Source organism: Myxocyprinus asiaticus, chromosome 13, assembly GCF_019703515.2.
Source record: "Myxocyprinus asiaticus isolate MX2 ecotype Aquarium Trade chromosome 13, UBuf_Myxa_2, whole genome shotgun sequence".
Classification (NCBI taxonomy): domain Eukaryota; kingdom Metazoa; phylum Chordata; class Actinopteri; order Cypriniformes; family Catostomidae; genus Myxocyprinus; species Myxocyprinus asiaticus.
In genome coordinates this window covers 42,045,228-42,067,963 of record NC_059356.1, presented here as the reverse complement: position 1 = coordinate 42,067,963, position 22,736 = coordinate 42,045,228, and the positions used below count along the sequence as shown (strand labels likewise).

At 38.1% G+C, this 22,736-nt stretch overlaps 2 protein-coding genes across 3 annotated transcripts in view; both read right to left on the bottom strand.

Annotated features, from left to right (window-relative positions):
- The window catches only part of LOC127450051 (testis-expressed protein 33-like), a 304,945-nt gene extending 291,841 nt beyond the window's left edge, over positions 1-13,104 (bottom strand). Inside the window, exons 1-4 of one of the 2 annotated variants that reach the window (XR_007898898.1) lie at positions 12,525-13,104; positions 12,226-12,358; positions 11,541-11,651; positions 7,922-8,668 (exon numbers count right to left, since the gene is read on the bottom strand). Coding sequence is in view for 1 of the 2 variants with exons in the window: in XM_051713761.1 (XP_051569721.1) it covers positions 8,586-8,668; positions 11,541-11,651; positions 12,226-12,358; positions 12,525-12,569 (372 nt within the window). In the remaining variant the exon portion in view is untranslated. Of the gene's footprint in view, positions 1-7,208; positions 8,669-11,540; positions 11,652-12,225; positions 12,359-12,524 lie in introns of those variants that run through there. The other variant, XM_051713761.1, reaches the window with a different exon arrangement.
- A 1,413-nt stretch (positions 13,105-14,517) lies between these two features.
- On the bottom strand, positions 14,518-20,007 carry LOC127450048 (SUMO-conjugating enzyme UBC9-like). Its single transcript, XM_051713759.1, has 7 exons — positions 19,684-20,007; positions 19,378-19,462; positions 19,092-19,175; positions 16,000-16,072; positions 15,626-15,735; positions 15,202-15,281; positions 14,518-15,069 (listed from the first exon to the last, which is right to left on the bottom strand). The coding sequence occupies exons 2-7, from the start codon at positions 19,441-19,443 to the stop codon at positions 15,006-15,008; spliced, it is 477 nt and encodes a 158-aa protein (XP_051569719.1). The 5' UTR covers positions 19,444-19,462; positions 19,684-20,007; the 3' UTR covers positions 14,518-15,005.
- Positions 20,008-22,736: the final 2,729 nt, after the last annotated feature.

Here is a 22,736-nt window from a genome sequence, read left to right as displayed (position 1 = left end):
TTTAAGTCATGAAGAAAAAAGCAGAAATAAGACAGTAGTTCACCCACACTTACAAGACCACAGCTACTTGCACAACCTCAAGGATTTGTTTTTGTTAACGGTATGGTAGTATCCTATTTTACAGAGCAGCGTGAATTTCCATGCTGGTTTATGCTGGTCAAACTGGTGGACCAGCTAAGAATGCTGGCTATGTTAGTTAAGAAGCCTGCTGGGGACACCAGCGTCTAATACTGGGGACCATTATTCAATATACAAAATCTGTTTGTCTTTTTAACAGTTCAGCAGTCAATGGTTTTATATTATGATGAAGATCATGACAGTATGAAAAAATGACATTGTTTTAGTGAGTGTGAGGTAGGCTCACGAGATATGTAAAAGTTCCCTGGTAAAGGTCAGTTGTCTCGGTGGGGGAAGGGGGAGGGATTTACACTCTTGCAAAAGAAGAAAACAACCTTGGATCTGAAAACCACAAAGAGAGGGTGTGTGAAGGTTTTAGGTAGGTGTTAAGAATATGTGCGTGGGGGGGAGGGGGGGGAAATTATATGCCCCCCCAAAAAAAAAAAACGTTGTACCTTTACCAGCAATGCTTAAAATAAAACTAAAATAGACTAAAGACTAAAATATTACATAAAATGCAAGTGTTGAAGAGTAAAAAAAAAACTATCATGGGAGAGATATTATCTGAATCAGAGCTTATGCATCACTTTATGAGCTCTTATTATGTTAAAGGTGAATGATAAAAATGTAAATGATGTTGTTCCAAACCTGTATGTCTTTCTGTCTTCTGTGGAACACGAGAGAAACTTTGAAGAATGCTGACGCTTTTTTGGGCAAACAGAACTCCGGAGAAAATGTAAACAGATCAAGAATATTTTTTAACTCTATCAACAGCATACAAAACAAAACCAAAAAAAAAAACACAAAAAAAAAAAAAAAAAAAGCACTTATATTGAAATCTCTGGGGTAAATGCACATTGATTTCTATTGTAAAACTGTAAAACTGCCAAAGCTTTTTTGTTCAACAGCAAATCAAAAAAATGTCCCAGTAAAAGAATTTGAGAGACATAATTTCAGGGTGGCAGATGTAATATAATATTGTTATTAATACTGTGCTTCCCATGCAGCTGCTCAAGATCTGTGTAATCTGATGAGATATTTTTTAAATAAATATACATGAGTTCATGAATAAAATGATAATAATTAATATTTTTAGGGTTAACACTGAGATTTCAGTAGGTTCTGATTATAGTAATTGTTTCAGTTATTACCTAAATACTTGCCTAAATAAATCCTGAAATATCTCAAACTGCCGACAGAAACAACTTAAGACTTCTCAATTCCTTTTCATAACATTTTGATTTATTATTCTTTGAAGAAACCAGACTTGAATTACAAGATACATTTTTTTTTTTTAAATATGAAAATACACAGAATTATATTTTTTATTTTCAAAATTACACAACCGAAAGATTTAAAAGGTTGATCTGCCATTTGTTACAGCTACTGCAAGTGTTACGCAAGTGCCTTTGTTTGCAGGAAGACAATAAATACAGGAAAATATGATGCAATGGAGCAATGTTCTTATGCAATCGACATAACCACCACAATTGACTAAAATACTAAATCTAATTTTGACAATCTTTGCAAAATCAGTTCAAACTACCTGACTATAAGATGTAAAAGCATTGTGAAACGTTTCAGCTATGGTTGATCATGCAAACAACCTGAAATTTCTGACAATTTGTGCACGTGTGTGCCACAAACATGTGAATAAGCCCTGGATTCTGAGTACAAAACCACAGGAGAACAAACACCCTGTGGTGACAGTGAATTTTTTTTTTTCCTGAAATCTAACCAAATATGAGTTGTGGTGTTTACGAAAAGGGTAAAAACAAATTTGCAGTGTGAATAGACAAAAACTGACTAAAGAGAAACATATACAACTTCAATACACAAACAGAATATAAATTGCAGTGCATACAGATTTCATAAACCAATTCTCCATATACCATTACAGTGTTTACTGTGAAGATTTTATTTTCTTACAGTACCGTACAAACTCTTTCATCCCGTGAACTCAACTATTGTGTTTTTGTGTGGAGCTGGTGTTTAAAAACACTTTCAAAATGTGCAATTTGAATTACGTGTATTGTCTCTGATTTGACACTGTATTTTCAGGAAACTCAAGATGAAAAGAATAAGCCATTACAACCGGAGAGGGAAAAAAACAGGTTTCAGTGGTTTTTAAGATCAAACCACGTAAAAGCTGTCAGTTTTACGTTATGATGATACCACATCTTACGGCAAAAAGACATCAGTCACAGAACATTTCCCCACAATGCTTGACAAAATGTCTGTAGAGTTGTCTTGATCTGAGACGTAAAACCTATTTTATGTCCAAAAATGCATAGCATGCAAAAAGCCAAGTAAACATGACAAAATCCATTCCAACCAATCTAATGATAAAAAATCAGTAAAAAGCATGCTGTAAACAATGACCAGGGTATTCAATATCATGAGTATTCTTTAAAATATGTCTGGAATGAGGGTTGCAGTAAATGTGCCTTAAGCACAAAAGTGCATCTAGAAAGTTCTGGCATTTAACTCCTTCTGATTACCTTTTTTTTTTTTTTTTTTTTTACAGATTTGTCACTGTGTTTTAAAGGGACAGTTCATCAAAAAGAAAATTCTGTCATCATTTACTCACCCTCATGCCATCCCAGATGTGAATGACATTTTTCTTCTGCACAACACAATGATTTTTAGAAAAATATTTCAGCTCTGTATGTCTATACAATGTGACTGAATGGTGACCAAAACTTTGAAGCTCCAAAAAGAACATAAATGTAATCCATAAGACTCCAGTGGTTTAATCCATGTCTTCTGAAGTGATATGATAGGTGTGGGTGAGAAACAGATCAGTATATTTTTTTTAAAATAGCATTTTTCAAATGTAATGCAGTTTCCCCCCATTAAAATGATATGAGCATAAAAACTGGTTTGTTGAAGTAGTGGAGCATGCAACGTAATGACAACATGCACTCAAGCTGGCATGGACAAAACCTGAAAAATCAAAGCTATTCCAGCATAATTTGCTCTTGTTTGCTTCAGTGGGAGAAGGAAATCTGATCTACATGTCATATGTAAAAAGAAGTGAGCATAATCAAAGTCACAAATTTGCTTATTTGATTAGTGACATAGAAATAGAGCAGAATCTTCAATATTTATTATTGTAAAGAGGAGGTGAGAAGCAGCTTTCCTGGTTCAGGTAAGGGTTTATTTTTCTCTTTGCAATACTGAACTTTAACCACACACCGCTTCATCAAAATAAAACTCTCATCATCACAAAACTCTTGCTTCCTGTTCGGCTCTGTGGTGCCCAGGCTCTCTCTCCCTTTTCTACTTGCGGTGTGGCTCTATTTATCCGCTGTCCCCGTGCTTACTGAAATTAGAGACAGGTGTTAGACATAATTTAGCTCAGGTGTAAGCGCCCTTACCACTTTCTCTCTCTCCGGAGAGATGCTTGACCACGCCCCCGCTGCCACAATTATTCATTTTATATCATAGTGTTACTTTATTTTACATTTTTAAAACACTAAAAACAATTTTATTTCCAGGTTTACATTCAATTTTGATTCCAGATTTTTAATGTTGACTTTTGAATTCCACTGTATAATGCTATACTTCTCATCTTTATTCTACTACAACTGGAAAAGCAGTCTCTGTCCAATGCTCTGAAAGTTCACTTTATGAAGAAAACAGTTCCAAATGGCCTACGCAACAGAGCTTTTAGTCAATAGTAGCAACAATAGTTCCCTGTCTGTCACTCACTCGATGTTGTGTCGATGTAGTGACACTAGGGGTTCGATCTTGAGAGCCCCAATCACCTTTGCTTAAAACAGAAAAGGCTAATGAGAACTGATTTGGGAGAGATTCGGGGATGCGCAGGTAGACCTGTTTGCCACCCTGAGAGTCCTCTCACTGCCCCTTTTGGTATTCCCTGCCCGAGGCTCCCCTCGGCATGGATGCCTTGGCACACAGCTGGCCTCGAGGGCTACGCAAGTATGCGTTTCATGCAGTGAGCCTCATTGCACAGACTCTGTGCAAAGTCAGGGAGGAGGGGCAGCAAGTCCTGTTCATTGCGCTTTACTGGCCCAACCCGACTTGGTTCTCAGATCTGATGCTGGCAGTAGCCCTGGCGCTCCCTGGCACATTTCCCTGAGGCAGGACCTTCTCACTCAGGGGCAGGGCATGCTCCGACACTCGCGGCCAGACCTCTGGAACCTCCACGTCTGGCTCCTGGATGGGTCACGGAAGACCTAACGGATCTTCCGCCAGCGGTGGTAAATACGATCACTCAGGCCAGAGCCCCCTCAACGAGGCGGCTGTATACCTTGAAGTGGCGTCTCTTCGCGAACTGGTGTTCTTCCTGTGGGGAAGACCCACAGAGCTGCGCGTTCTGATCTGTGCTGTCTTTCCTACAGGAAGGGCTGGAGAGATGGCTGTCTCCCTCTACCCTGAAGGTGTACGTGGCTGCTGTAGCAGCGTATCACGATTCACTGGATGGGAGACCCTCACGGCAGCACAACCTGATCACCAGGTTCCTCAAAGGCACGAGGAGGTTGAATCCTCCTAGACCGCGCCTGATTCCCTCTTGGGATCTCTCTGTGGTCCTACCTGCCCTACAGAGAGCCCCCTTTGAGCCCCTGGAGCAGGCCAAGCTCAGCACTTTGTCACTGAAGCCGGCCCTCCTGGTGGCGCTCACTTCCATCAAGAGGGTGGAGGACCTACAGGCGCTCTCTGTCACCAGCGAATGCCTGGGGTCCGGGTCGGCATACCCTCACGTGATCTTGAGACCCCGGCCCGGTTATGTTTTGTTTTGACTTTATTGTCTGTTCAGATTTCCTGGACAGAAATTCATCTTTGACATTGGCATAAAAAATACATCTTATCAGACAATACTGTACATCCACTTACATACCACATAATAAAGCACATGGAACACACAATTGTCCCCATTAAAAACATACATAAAACTAGTGAATACAACTCAATATATATATATATATATATATATATATATATATATATATATATATATATATATATATATATATATATATGTATATGCATATATACACACGCACATATATACTCACATAGCATACACACGCATACACACACCTACCCATATAAATATATAGTACCTCAATTAAAAATGTGGTTTAAAACAGTCACTGCCAATGGAGCAAATTATCTTTTATATATGTTCTTTTTAGCCTGCGCCCCGAAGGGAGGGCCTCAAAGCAGGAATGGAGGGGATGGGACTGGTCTGAATATACTGCAATTGCCTTTTTTTTCCATAAAGTATGAAAACAGCTCTTGCAATGTACTATGTTTCTGGCCTGTGATCTTATTTGCTTCGTTAATTACTCATATTAATTTATTTTTCTGTCTCATTGTTAAATTGCCATACCACGAAACAATGTTATATGTTAAAATACTTTCGATCATCAATCTGTAAACAATGGTTAGGACCCTCCTATCGATACTAAAATGTCTTCATTTCCTGAGTAGACCTAAACGCTGTCTTGTTTTCTTATGTATATGATCCACATTTTCCTGGAATGTGAATTTGTAATCAATGATTGTACCTAAATATTTACAATTTGAAACTTGCTCTACCTTTACACCTTTTATAATAACTTGTTCATATGAAGTGCCAGCCGTACCTGTCCTATTTTGATTCCCACAGCATAATTCTTTTGTCTTCTCAATGTTCAATTGTAGACTGTTATCAAACCACTGTATAAGACTTTTAATATACTCAAAATGTAAAAGGTGATAATACACATCTCTGTGGTAACCCTGAATTTAAGACTTTACAATCAGATGAGACTTCGTTAACACAGATGCGTTGGGGCCTATTTCTTAAAAATGTCTTAATCCATAAAATTAACCAACTACTTACACCTAAATCTTGCAATCTTTCTTTTAAAATTTGCAGTTGTACAGTATTAAATGCTGATGTGAAATCCATAAAAGAAATTCTGACATGTGCTAAGCACCCTCAAACGAACCTTAGAGCACCCTCAATTGCAGACCAGGGCAAACTACTGCCCGCAGGTCGATTTATCATGAAAGCTTTTTATTAGATCTTTCATTTATCTGGCTTTGGGACCTATCACGCATCCACAAGCGTTTAATATGCTCAGGCTTGCCAGATTATAGATGCAACATCCCAATCAGAGATTTATACTTGCACAAAATGGAAATATTTCGCCTTATGTCATACTTAATTTATGCAATCTGCCAACAGTGGCGGAGCTAGGGGGTGGCCAGGGGTGGCCGTGGCCACCATGGACTGAAGCCTGGCCACCCCATTGGCCACCCCGCTCGCAACTGCCGCTTTGATAATTTTTTGTCTTAGGCACAATTTAGTTTTTAGAGGTGGAACTGTCTCTGTACAACCGCAACACACAGGATTCTTAACGTGCGCACACCAAGGTCACCGCACCTCTCTGTCCCAGGTGTCACTATATCCCCCCCCCCATTTCTGTGACACTACAGACTGATCACTGGCCCCTGCCACGCCACCCCTGTGAAAAACTCCTGGCTCCGCCCCTGTCTGGCAATCATGTATGTGAGAAAATTAAAATACTTAGCGCTCAATAGTGCAATATTTTGCTCAAATAAAAGTGTGATCTAGCCATCCCGTGTCCATACATGAGGCTGCGTGTGCCGTTTAGTGGCAAGTCTGCGAGCAAACCTTTTCAGTGATGATCTTTAGTAAAATCCCAATAGATCTTCGCATCAAAACCAAGTGAGAGAGGAAAAGGACTGTTTTTTGTGTTATTTGTAAAATGTCCCTCACACCTGTATGCGAATGTTACTCTGGCAGTAATAATTTATCAGTGTAATGCAGCCTGTATTATTCAGTTGTGTGCTGAACGGGATGCCAAACAACCCATTGATGAGACCCAAATCATGACCCATGAGCGTGTAAAAAGGTAAACTGTTTTCAGAATAAAACAACTTTATCCACTTTGCGGCGAACATTAAAATTAGCTTTTAGAATCTATAATTTCCAAATATTTTATTTTACTATTAAACCAGACTCCTGATGTAGGGTATTAAATTGAATACTAAATTACCATTGCATTGAAGTATGGTAAAATAAACAATTCATTATTTTATTCAGCCTTTATTCAGTTTTACTAACACATGATAGAAAAGTAGCAGCAAAACTTCAAGCAATCACAGAATGGTCCCGTCAATCAGTATACACTTCAGAAAATTGTGCATCATTCTTTGAGTGCACTTCTACTTCTGGGCTTAAAAAATACAAATATGCAGAACTTTTTATCTTCTCTCTTCCATGTTCTACTTAACGGCTGATGTGGCCCTTGTACCAAAATAACCGCACACCTCTGCTCAGCTGAATATGTAAGACCAATAACTGGCAAGCAGATTTCCTTGAATCCCAGCAAACTCAAAATGCTGCATCAAAACTTATAAACGTGTATGATTTCGCAAATCAATTATCTGCAGGCGCAGCATTTTGCTGTCATTTTCAGCGACAGATCATGTGAAGAAGATAAGAAAAAAACAAAGCAATAAATGTTTTGTACATAAAAAACAACCGGGCCTGCTACAGTTACAGTTTAAATCATTGGTAATTAGAATACAGTTCCATTCAAAAACTATTTTGATTACTGAAGAGATTACTTTGCATTTTATTGTCATTTGTTTCATTTAATATTTAGTCCTTTCAGATGGAAAACATTTATACATATAAATGATGCAATTCAAAGTGCATTTGAACAGCGGTGAAACACTTTCTTATGATGTGTTACATTCATACGAGCAGACAGAGAAGTAAGTTTGAAGTAAGTTTGGAGCAGAAGAAATAGAAATAAACCTTGTGTAAATTGTCAGCTTTACGCTAAGCTAAATGCTATTTCTAGCCATTTTACATGCAGAAAATTCACGTTGGATCATAATTTCTTTTTTTCTAGTAAGATCTTTGATATTAGGGCAAAACTCATATTCTTGATAATTATTTTTGTATTGTTTTCATGTAAAAATATCTAAAAATCCTTAAAACAAGATCAATTTGATTAATCTTGTTTTAGAAACAACACTGCATAAGATATTTAGGTTTTTCAGAGAATGTATTTTTAACATGTGTATTTTGTCTTACTGTACTGGCAGAGTTTTTATAGTCAAAATAAGTGAAAAAATCTACCAGTGCTAAAGAAGTAATCCAAAGTATTTAGAATACGTTACTGACCTTGAGTAATCAAACGGAATATGTTACAAATGACATTTTACAGCATGTATTCTGTAATCTGTAGTGGAATACATTTCAAAAGTAACCCTCCCAACCCTGAGTATGAGTTAGCAGTTCAAGTGTGAATAGGGTTTATTTGTGAATATTGATGCTCACAAGTGCATATTTAGATGTAAGTCTTTAAATAAAAACTGTGTGTGTATGTGCTTGGGTGAGTATCATTATAAGTCTTTTCTGAAGGTGTGAAAAGGAGTTTATTTGCTGCGGTTTTCAAAAGCGACAAATGTCAGGCTTATTTGGACACGCCCTTGACCTCCATTTCCTTCAGCAGCTTGTGCAGTCGTTTGTCGAGAAAGTTCTGCTCTGTCCACTTCACTGCAGGAGGAAAGAAGGTATATGGCTTAAATATGCAATTTAAAATGCAAAGACAATTTTTTTCTAATATTGAAAGTCTACTATTTGAAACAGATTTTCACATTTTTATGAAGAAAATGTAAGTGGTGTTTGCCCCTGCAAAACACGCCACTTCAACGCTATTGTGTTCTAAGTGGTTGACAGGGCGTTGCTATAAGGCTGTTAGGGTGTTATGAGTGGTTGCTTACTGGCCCAAGTTAAAAGAGCCCACCCTCAGGTCTCATGTCTATGTTCACACCGCAGCTGAATGTGGCTCAAATCTGATTTTTTTGAAAGGTTGTTCACATGCTGGCGTGCTGGTGTCCCCAACAGGCTTCTTAACTAGTTTAACCAGCTTCACCTAAAAGACCATGCTGGTCAACTAACTTACGAGCTGGGTTTTGCTGGTGAAAAGCATGGCTATGCTGGTCCACAAGCTAGACCAGCACCAAACCAGCATTAGCCATCTTAGACCAGCATGGAAATTGGCCAGCAACAAAACCTGTAATGTACATCATTATAATATGAATAGTTAGCATTCTGTAATTAAATTATAACTGAAACCACAATTAGCTGTATTTACAATAATATAATACAATGTCAATGCTATTATATGTAAGATTAATTAAAAAATAATTTATAATCTGTGCTGGGTAGTTTACTTCTGAATTGTAATCTGTTACTGATTACAAATTACACAACTAAAATTTTAGTCAGTAGCGTAATCTCTTGGATTTCACTTTAAAGGGATAGTTCACCCAAAAATGAAAATTCTCTCATCATTTACTCACCCTCATTGCGTCCCAGATTTGTATGATTTTCTTTCAGCAGCAGAACACAAACCAAGATTTTAGAGGAATATCTCAGCTCTGTAGGTCCATTCAATGCAATCCATACGACTCCAGTGCTTAAATCAATGTCTTCAGAAGCGATATAATAGGTGTAGCTGAGAAACAGAACATGCAAGTCCTTTTTTACTCTAAATCTCCACTTTAACTTTCAGATGTGAAAGTGGAACTAAACAGGCACCACATGTGAGTAATTTTCATCTGTTTCTCACCCACATCTATTATATCGCTTCTGAAGACATGGATTTAACCACTGGAGTCTTATGGATCACTTTTAAGTTTCCTTTTTGGAGCTAGTAAAGGTCTGCTCACCATCCACTTGCATTGTATGGACCTAAAGAGCTGAAATAGTCTTCTAAAAATCTTTGTTTGTGTTCAGCAGAAGAAACAAAGTCATTCATATCTGGGATGGCATGAGGGTGAGTAAATGATGAGAGAATTTTCATTTTTGGGTGAACTATCCATTTAAATTCGATCTAATCTGATTGCTTTAAGATTACTTCTGACCTACAGTAATTCTTGTTTATTTGAAGTCACATGCATTTGAGTAGGATATGCTTGTACCATTTTGACATAATGTTACTTAAATGCATTAGAGAAAAATATTTAAAAAGAAGAATTACAGAGATCAATAAATTCTACATTTTCTGCCTTTGCCTGATTAATTTGTAATCATGTAATCCATAAAAAGTAATTGTAATCTGATTGTGAGTATTTTACAATGTATTTTAATCTAATAACAAGCACTTGGTTTTTGTAATATGGTTATGTAATTCAGATTACATGTAATCTGTAACTATCCAGCACTGTTCATAATTTGTATTTCTGATTTCCACTGACGTGCTTGCATTCACATTTTGATACAGTTTAAGAAATATAGAAATTTACATACAGTTACATAAATCCACCTCTGTCCAGTATTTTTTCATGTGAATATTTACTATTTAAATATAACCCAAACGATCTGCTGAACTCATAATGGCTATTATTTTATTTTAGCATCAAAAAAAGGAACTGCATTTGTTATTAAGAAAAGATGACTCACAATTAAAAGGTTTAAGCCATAACAGGACTATATATGGGAACAATCAAGGGTGCAATTGACAATCGTTGAGTTAGACTGATGTAAAAGAAATCACATTAAATCTGATCTGACTGTTCAGACTGAAGGCACATTGGAAACAATCTGATACATCTCCAAATTATTTCCACATATGAAAGTGGCCTGAATAGGATTTTAAAAAATGTCAGATTCAATTCGCTTGTGGCTATTCACCCTGTCACATGTGAGGCGAAAAAATAGATTTGGACAACATTCAGCTTTCAGCTGCAGTGTGAATGTGAACCTCTAATATTCAGATCCCTAGATATGGCTTAGGTCCCTTTCTCAGTGTTAGTCTATTGGATTATTCCTCCTGTTTTATCTTCTGCCAGGTGAAAATCACAACTCTGATTCCTCAGAAAAGTAATAGCACATCTCTCCTCAAAAAGCCACATGATTTGAGGTATCGTCCTGTAACAGTTAAAGGATGGGCAAGGAGGAGGGCGGGAACCGGCTGAACAGTAAACATAAAGTTTTAAGAAACTCAACATAAAACAAACATATACAAACACAGACACACATGCAACGCGGCCGCGTGCGTCTCTCTCTCGAACTGGCATCTCCAGCTCCCCTTTTTCTCACTCTCCTGTTGATCAGCTGATTCAGCGCCGGCCATGCAGCCTCACAGCCCGGCCACGCCCTCTTCATCGTCACACATTCATGATATTGAGAAAAGAGGGGAACTATGCCCTTTGCAGTGGTTATAAATATTGTACTGATTCTAATCAGGATTAATGTAAATAACTTCACTTTTAGAATCTATTTTGAATCATTGTGGCAAATCTGCAACACCACGATTTTTCAGATCCTACCTGCTGGAGCTTCAATATTGTTTAAGAGACATAAAGAGAAACATGCTGAGCGATGATTCAGGTGAAAATCTTAATAAAATAAAAAAACCTACCCAAGTGATCGGTTTTATGGCCGTGCCAGTGCTCTGGATCATGAACAAAGGCTGATTGGGGATGCTGAACATATGAATCCTTGACCTGAGATGACCACACCACTGGGGGCCCTGTGATAATCATACAGGTTAGGGGCCAATTTTAGCAGTTCTGCTTGCAAAAGACATATTTGGGATTTGATCTTGGTTGTGGTGAGCATGTTTACGTAATGCATTAAAAAGATGCGGTTTTGGGGGCCTGGGTAGCTCAGCAAGTATTGACGCTGACTACCACCCCTGGAGTTGTGAGTTCGAATTCAGGGTGTGCTTAGTGACACCAGCCAGGTCTCCTAAGCAACAAAATTGGCCCGGTTGCTAGGGAGGGTAGAGTCACATGGGGTAAGCTCCTTGTGGTCGCGATTAGTGGTTCTCGCTCTCAATGGGGTGCGTGGTAAGTTGTGCGTGGTATGTGGAGAGTAGCATGAGCCTCCATGATGTCATGCACAGCGAGCCACGTGATAAGATGCACGGACTGACTGTCTCAGAAGCGGAGGCAACTGAGACTTGTCCTCTGCCACCCGGATTGAGGTGAGTAACCACGCCACCACGAGGACCTACTAAGTTGTGGGAACTGGGCATTCCAAATTGGGAGAAAAAGGGGATAAAAAAAATAAAAAATTGCGGTTTGTGTGCATGTGAGACACACCAGGGAAGATGTTTCCACGCAGATAGTGGCCCATCATGTGATAAGATCTGTGCTCATCTGTGTAATCTGAGCCTGTGTCAGAGTAATGTGGAGCACAAAGCGGAGAAACCTGTGGCCACAACACTCTGCTCACCTAAATAGAACACACATAAACACAGTTACATGAACCTATAATATGACACAAAGATGTTATATTTCAAAAACAATTCTAAAGCATCATTGTAAAAGCAATTCACAGTTCATATATGATCAATTTTGAATATCGATGTACATATAAGCCTAGTTAGTGTAGAACTCACCTGGTTCCTGTTGTTTATGTCCTTTGACTGGTCGTTAGTGCTCATCCTGTAATGTTCCTTTGGTCCAGCAAAAAGACTCTTTAAAGTGGGAGTGAAGGTTTACAGGTTATTTCAAGAGCATAAATAAGTAACGACTGAAAACTGCGCAAGGGAAAAAAAACAAAACAAAAAAACAAAACGGGAATCAGGCATTTTGAAAAAAAGTTCAAGTGAGAGGAAGTTCGTGTCTTCTGTGGTTGGCGCGTGGGTGAAACTCAACCTGCGCTTAACGTCGATATTAATAAATCATCACGCCGAGCCTCAGACACATGGCAGCGGTTACGGACTGCGACGTTTCATAAACAAACTCGCGCGCAACGATCTGAAAGTAATTAATACATAACTATACGAAAAATAAAAGATAATACGATACAGGAGAATAACAAAACAGCGTTTTTGGACAGCATGCAATATTAAATAATAATAATAAAAAAAAAAACCCTCTTGAATTAAATGTATTGTTCACCCAAAAATGAAAACTCTCTCATCATTTACTCACCCGCATGCCATCCCAGATGTGTATTACTTTCTTATGCAAAACACAAATAAAGACTTTTAGAAGAATATCTCAGCTCTGTTGGTCCATACGATATAAGTGAATGGTGGCCAGAACTTTGAAGCTCCAAAAAGCACATAAAGGCAGCATAAAAGTAATCCATAAGACTCCAGTGGTTAAATCCATGTCTTCTGAAGTGATATGATAGGTGTGAGTGAGAAACAGATCAATATATAAAGGTGCTGTAAACGATTTTAGCGTTCTGAAGCTTTTACATGACTGAGCTGTTGAATTAGCCACGCCCCTCATTCCAAACCCTGCCCTCCAAAGATAATTTTGAGACCAAAACCTAGCAAAAGAGCAGCATTGTTTGTTCCTGTGGCTGTCAAATTTAACAGTGGCACAATAGCCTCAATGATCCGCTTCAAATACAACACTATGAGAACGAGCAAAATTATTGACAGGTGAAAAGCATTAATGGCCCGCAGACACATTTTTGTTTGCTGTTTACAGTGTCTACAGCTGTCACAGAGACCGGTGAGACATATCAGGACACTTATTTAATTAATATCTTTAAAGGAGTAGGAACATTTTCTGAATACTTTCCATGTAAAAAAAAAAAAAAATCGCATACAACACCTTTAAGTCCTTTTTAGTATAAATCTCACATTTTTCTTTTATTTTTTGGCGATTTGCATTCTTTGTGCATATCGTCACCTACTGGTTGAGATTTATAGTAAAAAAAAAGAGGACTTCAAGGGGTCACGATATGCCTTTTTTTATTTTAATGTTCCTTGAGGTTCACCTATAATATTAGTAGTTTTTTTGCATGTTCATTTCCCACCCTCATTCTGACCCTTTGTCAAAAACGCTTAGTTTTGGTGCTAACTATCCTTTAATACTTGACAGTTAAGCCCCACTGTTATGATTGGCTCACTGCTAACCACTACTGGGCAGGGCTACGGAAGTGATAAGGTAAAGTAGGCACTGAAGTGTTGTTGTGGAGGCGGTCAGATGCAAATGTCTACCACAGTGTGACATCACATATTGGAGGAAGTAGAGAACGAATCATTTTGGCAGCTTGGTTTCAACAAATGCTCTTTTTGCAGTGAGGGGGAAGTTTTGAGTTCTGAAACTTACAGTATGTTTTTAAAGTACAATGCCCTCTTATATGTCAAAATATCAGGGAAAATTTTTATTCCCCATGTCAGGTCCCCTTTAAATATTGATCAGTTTCTCACCCACACTTATATCACTTCAGAAGACATGGATTTAACCACTGGAGTCATATGGATTACTTTTATGCTGTCTCTATGTTTATTTTTGAGCTTCAAAGTTCTGCTCACCATTCACTTGCATTGAATGGACCAACAGAGATGAGATATTCTTCTAAAAATCTTCATTTGTGTTCTCAAGAAAAATTCATACACATCTAGGATGGCATAAGGGTAAGTAAATGAAGAGTGAATTTTTTGGGGGGTGAACTATTCCTTTAACCACTTTTTAGTTTTATTCAAATAATTCATACACTCATCACATATATTATGGCCACACATTTTAATTAAAAGTTATGAAACAGTAAAACTGTAAAAAAGAAAAGTAAATATGTTTCATATTGTTTATATAGCCTATAGGCAATATACAAAACCCCTTTATCTATTACATCCTTGCTTGAGGGAAGATTGCTCCATTGTGAATGATCTTAAACCAGTTTCCATCAATAAAAAAAAAGAAATAACCTTTCCCATCACTTTTATAACAACACTGGTAACAAAACAGCCAACATCAACTTCAGTTTTGATTCCTTTTCTTCTTAAGAGCTACTCGTTCAATTCAGTGCTGAAGACACATTAAATCTTTATTTACACTCAGCTGCAGTTTTGGGTTTTTTACTGAGTGGTGAACAATTGGCTAGGCACAGACTGTTAGATTGTGCACCTGCCGCTCTATGTTGGAGCAAATCTCTTAGCTTGCGCCCTCACGCGCTTCTCGTAGTCCATTCTGTTTTGACTGCAGGAGAAAGAAAGATGAGCATGATTCAAGATAGTAAAATACTTTTTCAGATTTTGGGGTTTGGTATCTGTCTATGTAGTAAAATATCAGAGCTGTGCATGCAGTGTTTGTCTATGTGTGTGCACTTACCAGTATATCGTGTAGGCCTCTGCCTGTGCTGGGTCCTGAATGTTGGGCTCATTCAGGAGCTCTTGGATGCCCAGTAAAATCTACAACCACAACAATAAAATATGGCACAGTTTCTCAGTGAATCTGCAAACAACAACAACCCTTGCTGTTTGTGTAAGTTTGAAAACATATCTCCAAACGATCCAAAAATGAATAGTGAAGTGTTTAATTTCCATGCTATAATCCGCACCAAACAGAATTGTAAAAATAATGACTTTTTCCGAACAAGTTAAAAACATTCTTCCCATCTGCCGGTCGGGACGTTTAAACAAGACTGCAATTCTGTTTGGTGCTGCGGCTTGTTTACACAATTATTACACACTACACTTTTAAAGACAGATGTCTAGCTCTGCAAATTTGTAGTTGTGTGTGTATATTAGTTTACTTGTTTGATAGTGATGGCTGGCCTCCAGTCCTTCTCTTCCTCCAGTATGGACAGACACACTGTACCTGAAGGATAAACATTTGGGTGGAAGATGGGAGGCTCAAACTTACCTGAGGAAAAATGATGAGGGATATAATCAAGGTTCCACAAATAAAAAACTTTTATGATCTTCCAACTCCAACAGAACAGCAGAGTCTGTTAACACACCTTTAACAACAACCCTCTGTTCTCTTAAATTAATAAATGTAAATGTAAAACTTTATATAAAGGGTGAAGTGAGATGAAATGAGTAATTTGTTCAATTGCAGTAATAAGTGATAAACTTATTACATAACTTTCTTTAGCCTCCTCTCATTGAAAAAGAGCAAACTCACATTTTGGTGGGGAAGATGGGTAATCATCCTTAAAGAACATTCTGAGTTTGTAAAGACCTCCCTCCCAAAGAGTCTACAAAAGAACAGGAAGACATTTTCAAACAATTAAAAAAATGTGTGCAATATTTAACAAGTAAGGATGTACCGCTACATTGGCCATCGATATTTATTGGCCAATTATTGATCAATTTAAAACTCTCAGCAAAAAAATAAAAAATAAAACATGGTTTATTTATCATTACATAAATTTATTCCGTCATTTTCAAAGTTCAAAGTTTATAATCATTTTTGTGTGTAATATAAAGAAACACCTCCTAAACAATTCATGTATGACTTGTATCGTTTTTTTGTCATGTTCTATCATATTATGTAAAATGTGAGTTCTATTGTTCAGAACTGCAATAACAAGTGCTAAAAATGTTTAGAAGTACAAAATAAAATTTTATTCTCCACATACATTGTCATGTTATCATATTTTTGTTTTAATATATATTTTTTTCATCTTATATTTATCTTACATTTTGGCTGTCTTAAAGGGATTATTCACCCAAATATGAACATTCTCTCATCATTTACTCACCCTCATGCTATCCCAGATGTGTATGACTTTCTTTTTCTGCAGAACACAAATATCTCAGAAATGTAAGGTCAATACAATGCAAGTGAATGGTAACAAAAACTTTGAAGCTTAAAAAATACATAAAAGCAGAATAAAAGTCATCCATATGACTCCAGTGGTTTAATCCATGTCCTCTGAAGCGATGTGATAGGTTTGGGTGAGAAACATATTTATGTCCATTTTTACTACTATAAATCTCCACCTTTGACCAGCCCTGACCAGTAGGTGGCGAAATGCAAGAATAATAAGAATCGCCAAAAAGAAAAGAGATTTAGATTAAAAAAGGACTTAAACATTTATCTGTTTCTCACCCACACCTATTATATCACTTCTGAAGACATGGCTTTAACCGCTAGAAGCCTTTTTTGAAGCTTGAAAGTTCTGGTCACCGTTCACTTTCATTGTATGAACCTACAGAGCTGAGATATTCTTCAAGATCTGATGAGATCTGAATTCTGCAGACGAAAGAAAGTCATACACTGTACATCTGAGATTGCTTGTGGGTGAGTAAATGATGAGAGAATTTTCATTTTTGGGTGAACTAACCCTTTAAGGCCTTTTTGCAGAGAATAATGTTAACCATTAAAGCCTAGTTCTTCCATTAGTTTTAATTATACACTGACAATCCTTCACAGGCAAGAGAAGTCAAGATGGGAATAAACAGTTGTTTTAAGGGACAAAACAAATAATAAATGCAGTAAAGGGTTACAGATCTGATCATAGACTTTGCATAGTAACATCAATTCAGAGAACCTGATAGAAATGTCTGAACCCCTTTTGGCTCCATAAAGCTATTACTTGTTTTAGAATAAGCATCTTGTACCCACACACTGCGAGACTCCATAACGTGCATATAATATTGCACACATGCTGTGTTTAGAGAGTGTAGGAGAAATATGTAACCAACTTTGAGAAATTAAGCTTTTGATCAGTAACTGTTTTCATCTTATCTGATAAAAGATTAATATGAAAAATGTGTGTCTTCTTACACAGAACAACCTGCTAGACAGCAACCAGTCTGGCTTCAAAAGCGGACACTACAGAGACTGCCCTGCTGTCAGTTACTGAAGCTCTGAGACTGGCGAGAGCAGCATCCAAATCATCAGTACTCATCCTGCTGGATCTGTCTGCTGCTTTCGACACAGTAAACCACCAGATTCTCCTGTCAACCCTCACCACAAAGGGCAACACAGGAACCGTGCTCCACTGACTCAAGTTTTACCTCACAGGTAGGTCTTTCAGGGTGTCTTGGAGGGGAGATGTGTCTAAGTCTCACCAACTTGCTACCGGGGTGCCTTAGGGTTCAGTGCTTGGACCACTTCTCTTCTCCAAACACATGTCATCACTAGTATCCATTATTCCGGCACATGGCTTTTCCTATCATTGATATGGTGATGACATGCACCTCTACCTCTCATTCCAGCCTGATGATCTGATGGTAGCGGCCTGGATCTCAGCCTGCCTAGCAGACATTTCGTGTTGGATGAAATCACCACCTCCAACTCAGCCTTGCTAAGACAGAGCTGCTCGTGCTTCCAGCGAGCCCAGCAATTCATCACAACTTCACCATTCAGCTAGACTCGTCAACGATTACACCATCCAGGACAGCCAGAAATCTTTGAGTTGTGTTTGATGATCAGTTGAACTTCACAGACCACATCGCAAGGACTGCCCGATCGTGCAGCTCTGCCTTGTAGAACATAAGGAAGATCAGGCCCTTCCTATTGGAGCATGCTACACATCTCCTCGTCCAAGCACTTGTTCTATCCAGGCTGGGCTATTGCAATGTTCTTCTGGCAGGCCTTCCAGCAGGTAATGTCAAACCTCTGAAACTGATCCAGAATGCGGCAGCAACAGTGCTCTTCAATGAGCCCAAGAGAGCCCACATCACGCCTCTCTTCATCAAATTGCACTGGCTGCCAATAGTTGCTCGTGTTAAGTTCAAGGCATTGATGCTTGCTTACAGAACAACCACTAGCTCCGCACCCCACTATCTAAACTCACCACTTCAGACTTATGTGCCCTCCAGAAGCCTGCGTTCTGTGGGTGAACAGTGCCTTGTGGTGCCATCTCATAGAGGCACAAAATCACTGTCCCGGACCTTGACTGTTCCCCGCTGGTGGAGTGACCTGCCTAATTCCACCCGAGCGGCTGTGTCTTTAGCCTCTTTCAAAAAGCAGCTAAAGACACATCTTTTTCGTGAACACCTCACCCATTCATACTAACGCACTACCTTCATGTTCTTTAAAAAATTAAATCTTTCCTTGCTATGTGTACTGCTCAAAACTATGTGAGACTTGTATTTACAGCACTTATTATATTGTCTCCCCTTCTGTTGGATGAATCACTTCTATTGTTCTTATTTGTAAGTCGCTTTGAATAAAAGCGTCTGATAAATGAATAAATGTATATGTAAATGTAAGTTCAAGAGACAATCACCACTTGTGCAGAGGGATGATAGAAAGTTATTTACCCCCTTTTTGCCTGGTATTGCACACTCCCAATTCATTAGATTCATGGTGCCATCTGGGTTCTTGGTTGGCACAGCCACAAAACCCTACAGAAAAACAAGCAAGAGTACCAGTCGCATTGCACTGCATTCACATTGAGAAGACAATAGAACTTAGGACAGACAAATAGAATTATGATGCTATTTTATTCATACAGGGTATTCTGCATTGTAGACTGACTGCACATTTTGCAAGTTTAGCTTTCAAACATCGTGTGTGTGTGTGTGTGTGTGTGTGTGTGTGTCTTACAAATGGATGATCTTTTCTCCAGGCTTTACGCTCCTGTGACAGTCTACTCAACGCAATTCCAGACATACTTCAACAGCGCCGCCCTCTGCACAGATAGAGAATCAACAATCAAACGTGTTGTTGGTGCATCCATAAAGTCAAAAATAAAGATAACAATGTGAATGTCCATGGTGGACACAGTCTAAATACTTTCAGTGAACTAATTGCAACAGGTTAAAGCGTTAGTGTGTAGCATGTGACTTGCTTTGCTAAGCTTACACGCGTTATCTTTAGCATTGGATGGCTAGCTATCAGTTGCTAACTTACCTTCAAAAAAGCCCAGAAAAAGTCCAACTGTCACAAAAAAATACCTTGCCACCCCGCCAATTATGACTACTGTCTGATATCCAAACGTTTGATGTTAAAATCAAAATTATTATTTTTTTATTCTTCCGTGGAAAGCCCGTGACTAAGCCAACCCGTTGGTAAAATGTTTGCAGACCTTACAACGAATTTAAAATCGCATACATTTTTACGTGACTAGTAAAGAAAAATCGGTAAACAACATTAAGTCATGAATGCAGTGGAACGGAGTCCAGCGCTTGTTTGTTTTTGCTCACAGGACCCTCAGGCATTATCCGGGGCGACTATCAACAAGGAAAACACATTTAAAGTAATGCCATCCCATATGTGTATGACTTTCTTTCTTCTAAGGAACACAAATGAATTTTTTTTAAAGAATATCTCAGCTCTGTAGGTCCATACAATGCAAGTGAACAGTGACCAGAACTTTGAAGCTCAAGAAAGCATATAAAGGCAGCATACAAGTAATCCATAACACCCCCGTGGTTTAATCCATGTCTTCAGAAGTGATATGATAGAGTGGTTCAGAAACATATCAATATTTAAGTCCTTTTAAAACTATAAATGTCCACTTTCACTCCCACATTCTTTTTCTTTTAGCAATCCGCATTCGTCATGCATATTGCCACCTAGTGATGGGCGCTTTCAATACACTACTTCATGAAACTTCAAAACCTTTACGAATCATTTGTTTCACAAAACCTTGAGTTGTGTTCTTGAAAAAGAAATTTGAGAGGGACATAGATATGTTGTGATATTTAAAGAGATTTATTTGTTTTGCAAAAATAAATATGGAATTTCAACTATAGTACACGATAACGTGGCTTCACTTTCTTTTTTTACTAAGTAAACCCAATTTCATTCTATTGCAAATGCGACAAAGTACAATGGTGAACACACTCGCTAAATAATTTAAATAAGTATTCCAGGTTCAATACATGTTAAGCTCAATCGACAGCATTTGAGGCATCATATTGATTACCACAAAACATAATTTTAACTCGTCCGTACTTTTCTTAAAAAAAATAAAAATAAAAAAAATAAATCTGGGTTACAGTGACATTTTACATGTTACATGTTTTTTCTTCCACAGAGTAGTTTAAAAAAAAAAATAAAAATATATCAAAAGTGTTTTCAATTAGTCATCTGTTCAACAAGTCTCAAAAACTGTTTTCCTTTACCCTCAGAAATCACATGTTCCGGTGCATCCTTAGTGAACCACTCAGCCCACACCCCATCGTACAGACATACACCTGGATGGCTGCACAGATGAGCAGCGAGGGCGATGTGACAGGCAGTCACACCTGAGCCACAGGTACCGCAGAAGGGTTTGTGCAGGTCAACTCCAGCCTGCTGGAAGAGCTTGGTGAGTTCCTCTACAGGAAGTTCCAGACCTAATGTTGAGCCCATGAAGCTGGTAAAGGGCATGTTAACAGAGCCAGGGACATGTCCAGGCTCTGTGTCTGAGATAAAGAGATAATTGGGAGATAAGACACATGCATGTCTTGCAATGGTACATCATTTCTATGATTATTATTTCCTGCTATGCTGTATTAGGGAAATTGACCAACAGTGTTGGGTAGGTTACTCAAAAATAGTAATCCACTACAAATTTCAGATTACTTCTCTAAAATGGTAAAGTATTGATCACTTTTTCGAAAAGGTAATCACATTACTAATTACTTTTATGTTACTTCCTAAAACTCAAAATAATGTCTACATTTCTTCACTGTTCATTGTCGTTGTCCCTACAGCTGTCACAGAAACACAAACAGACATACACATGAACGCAATTCATGTTTTAAATGTATTTTACATAACTAATATTATTTTAGAAATATGTGTAATCCAAGTAATGTCCTTACAAGTAATTAATTTAACTGGAAGGCAGTAACTGTAATCTGATTACAAGAATTTAAATGGTAATGTGTTACATTACTTTTTTATACTTAAAAGTAATTAGATTACAGTAACTAATTACCTTGTAATCAGATTACACACAACACTGTTGATCAACAACTTGGACATTAACTTTTGTTTTTTATTAATATTTCAGGCTTAACTCTATATGAATGTATAAGGGAAAGTGTATATTTTAGGGCTGTATCTCGTCACAGGTTCTTTAAGTTTTTAACATTTTTCAAATAACTAGCTTTTTTTGTAGTTCACTTAAAGAAATAGTTCACCCAAAAACGAAAATTCTCCCATCATTTCCTCACCCTCATGCCATCCCAGATGTGTATGACTTTCTCTCTTCTGCAGAACACAAATGAAGATTTTAAGAAGAATATTTCAGCTCTGAAGGTCCATAAAATGCAAGTGAATGGTGATCAGAACTTTGAAGCTTCCTTAAAAGCACATAACGCAAGCATAAAAGTAATCCATACGACTCCAGTGGTTTAATCCATGTATTCTTAAGCAATGCAGTCGGTTTCAGATGAGAACAGACCAAAATATAGCTTTTTCACTATAAATCTTGACATCAGCAGTCTCCTTGGCGATCATGATTTCAAGCTCGATTACACTTCCTTGCTTAAAATCATGATCGTGCCTAGAGATTACAATGGCAAGATGTGCAATGAAAAAGGAGTGACATTTTGGTCTGTTCTCACCCAAAACAGATTGGATCGCTTCATTAGACGTGGATTTAACCACTGGAGTCTAATGGATTAATTTTATGCTGCTGTTATGTGTTTAGTACAGTGTTAAACCAGTTCTTGAACCTTCCGTCCAGAACTTATACCGAATTGTGTCGGAAGACATCCACCATGCCCGTGGCGCAGAGAAAGAGCCAAAGTCGCCAGCATCGTAAACGACCACATGCGTGTTGTTAACCATGCCCAAATTACCCACGGAGTCGGCAAACTCGCCCTCCGTGGGCAGCATGTGATCAGACTCGTAGCTTTTGTCACAGCATTTGTCGATGTCGAAAAACGAGGGCCCCGGGGATGTATGCATTGCGCTTAGGTAAATACCAAGACGCGGCTAATATTCGCAAATTTGGTCCCACTCGGTTG

Coding starts and splice junctions, on each gene's coding strand:
- LOC127450048 (XM_051713759.1), bottom strand. CDS start 19,443: ATGTCTGGAATTGCGTTGAGTAGACTGTCACAGGAGCGTAAAGCCTGG. Junction 19,176..19,377: donor GGAGAAAAGATCATCCATTT/GTAAGACACACA, acceptor GTTTTTCTGTAG/GGTTTTGTGGCTGTGCCAAC. Junction 15,070..15,201: donor GAGGCCTACACGATATACTG/GTAAGTGCACAC, acceptor TTTCTCCTGCAG/TCAAAACAGAATGGACTACG.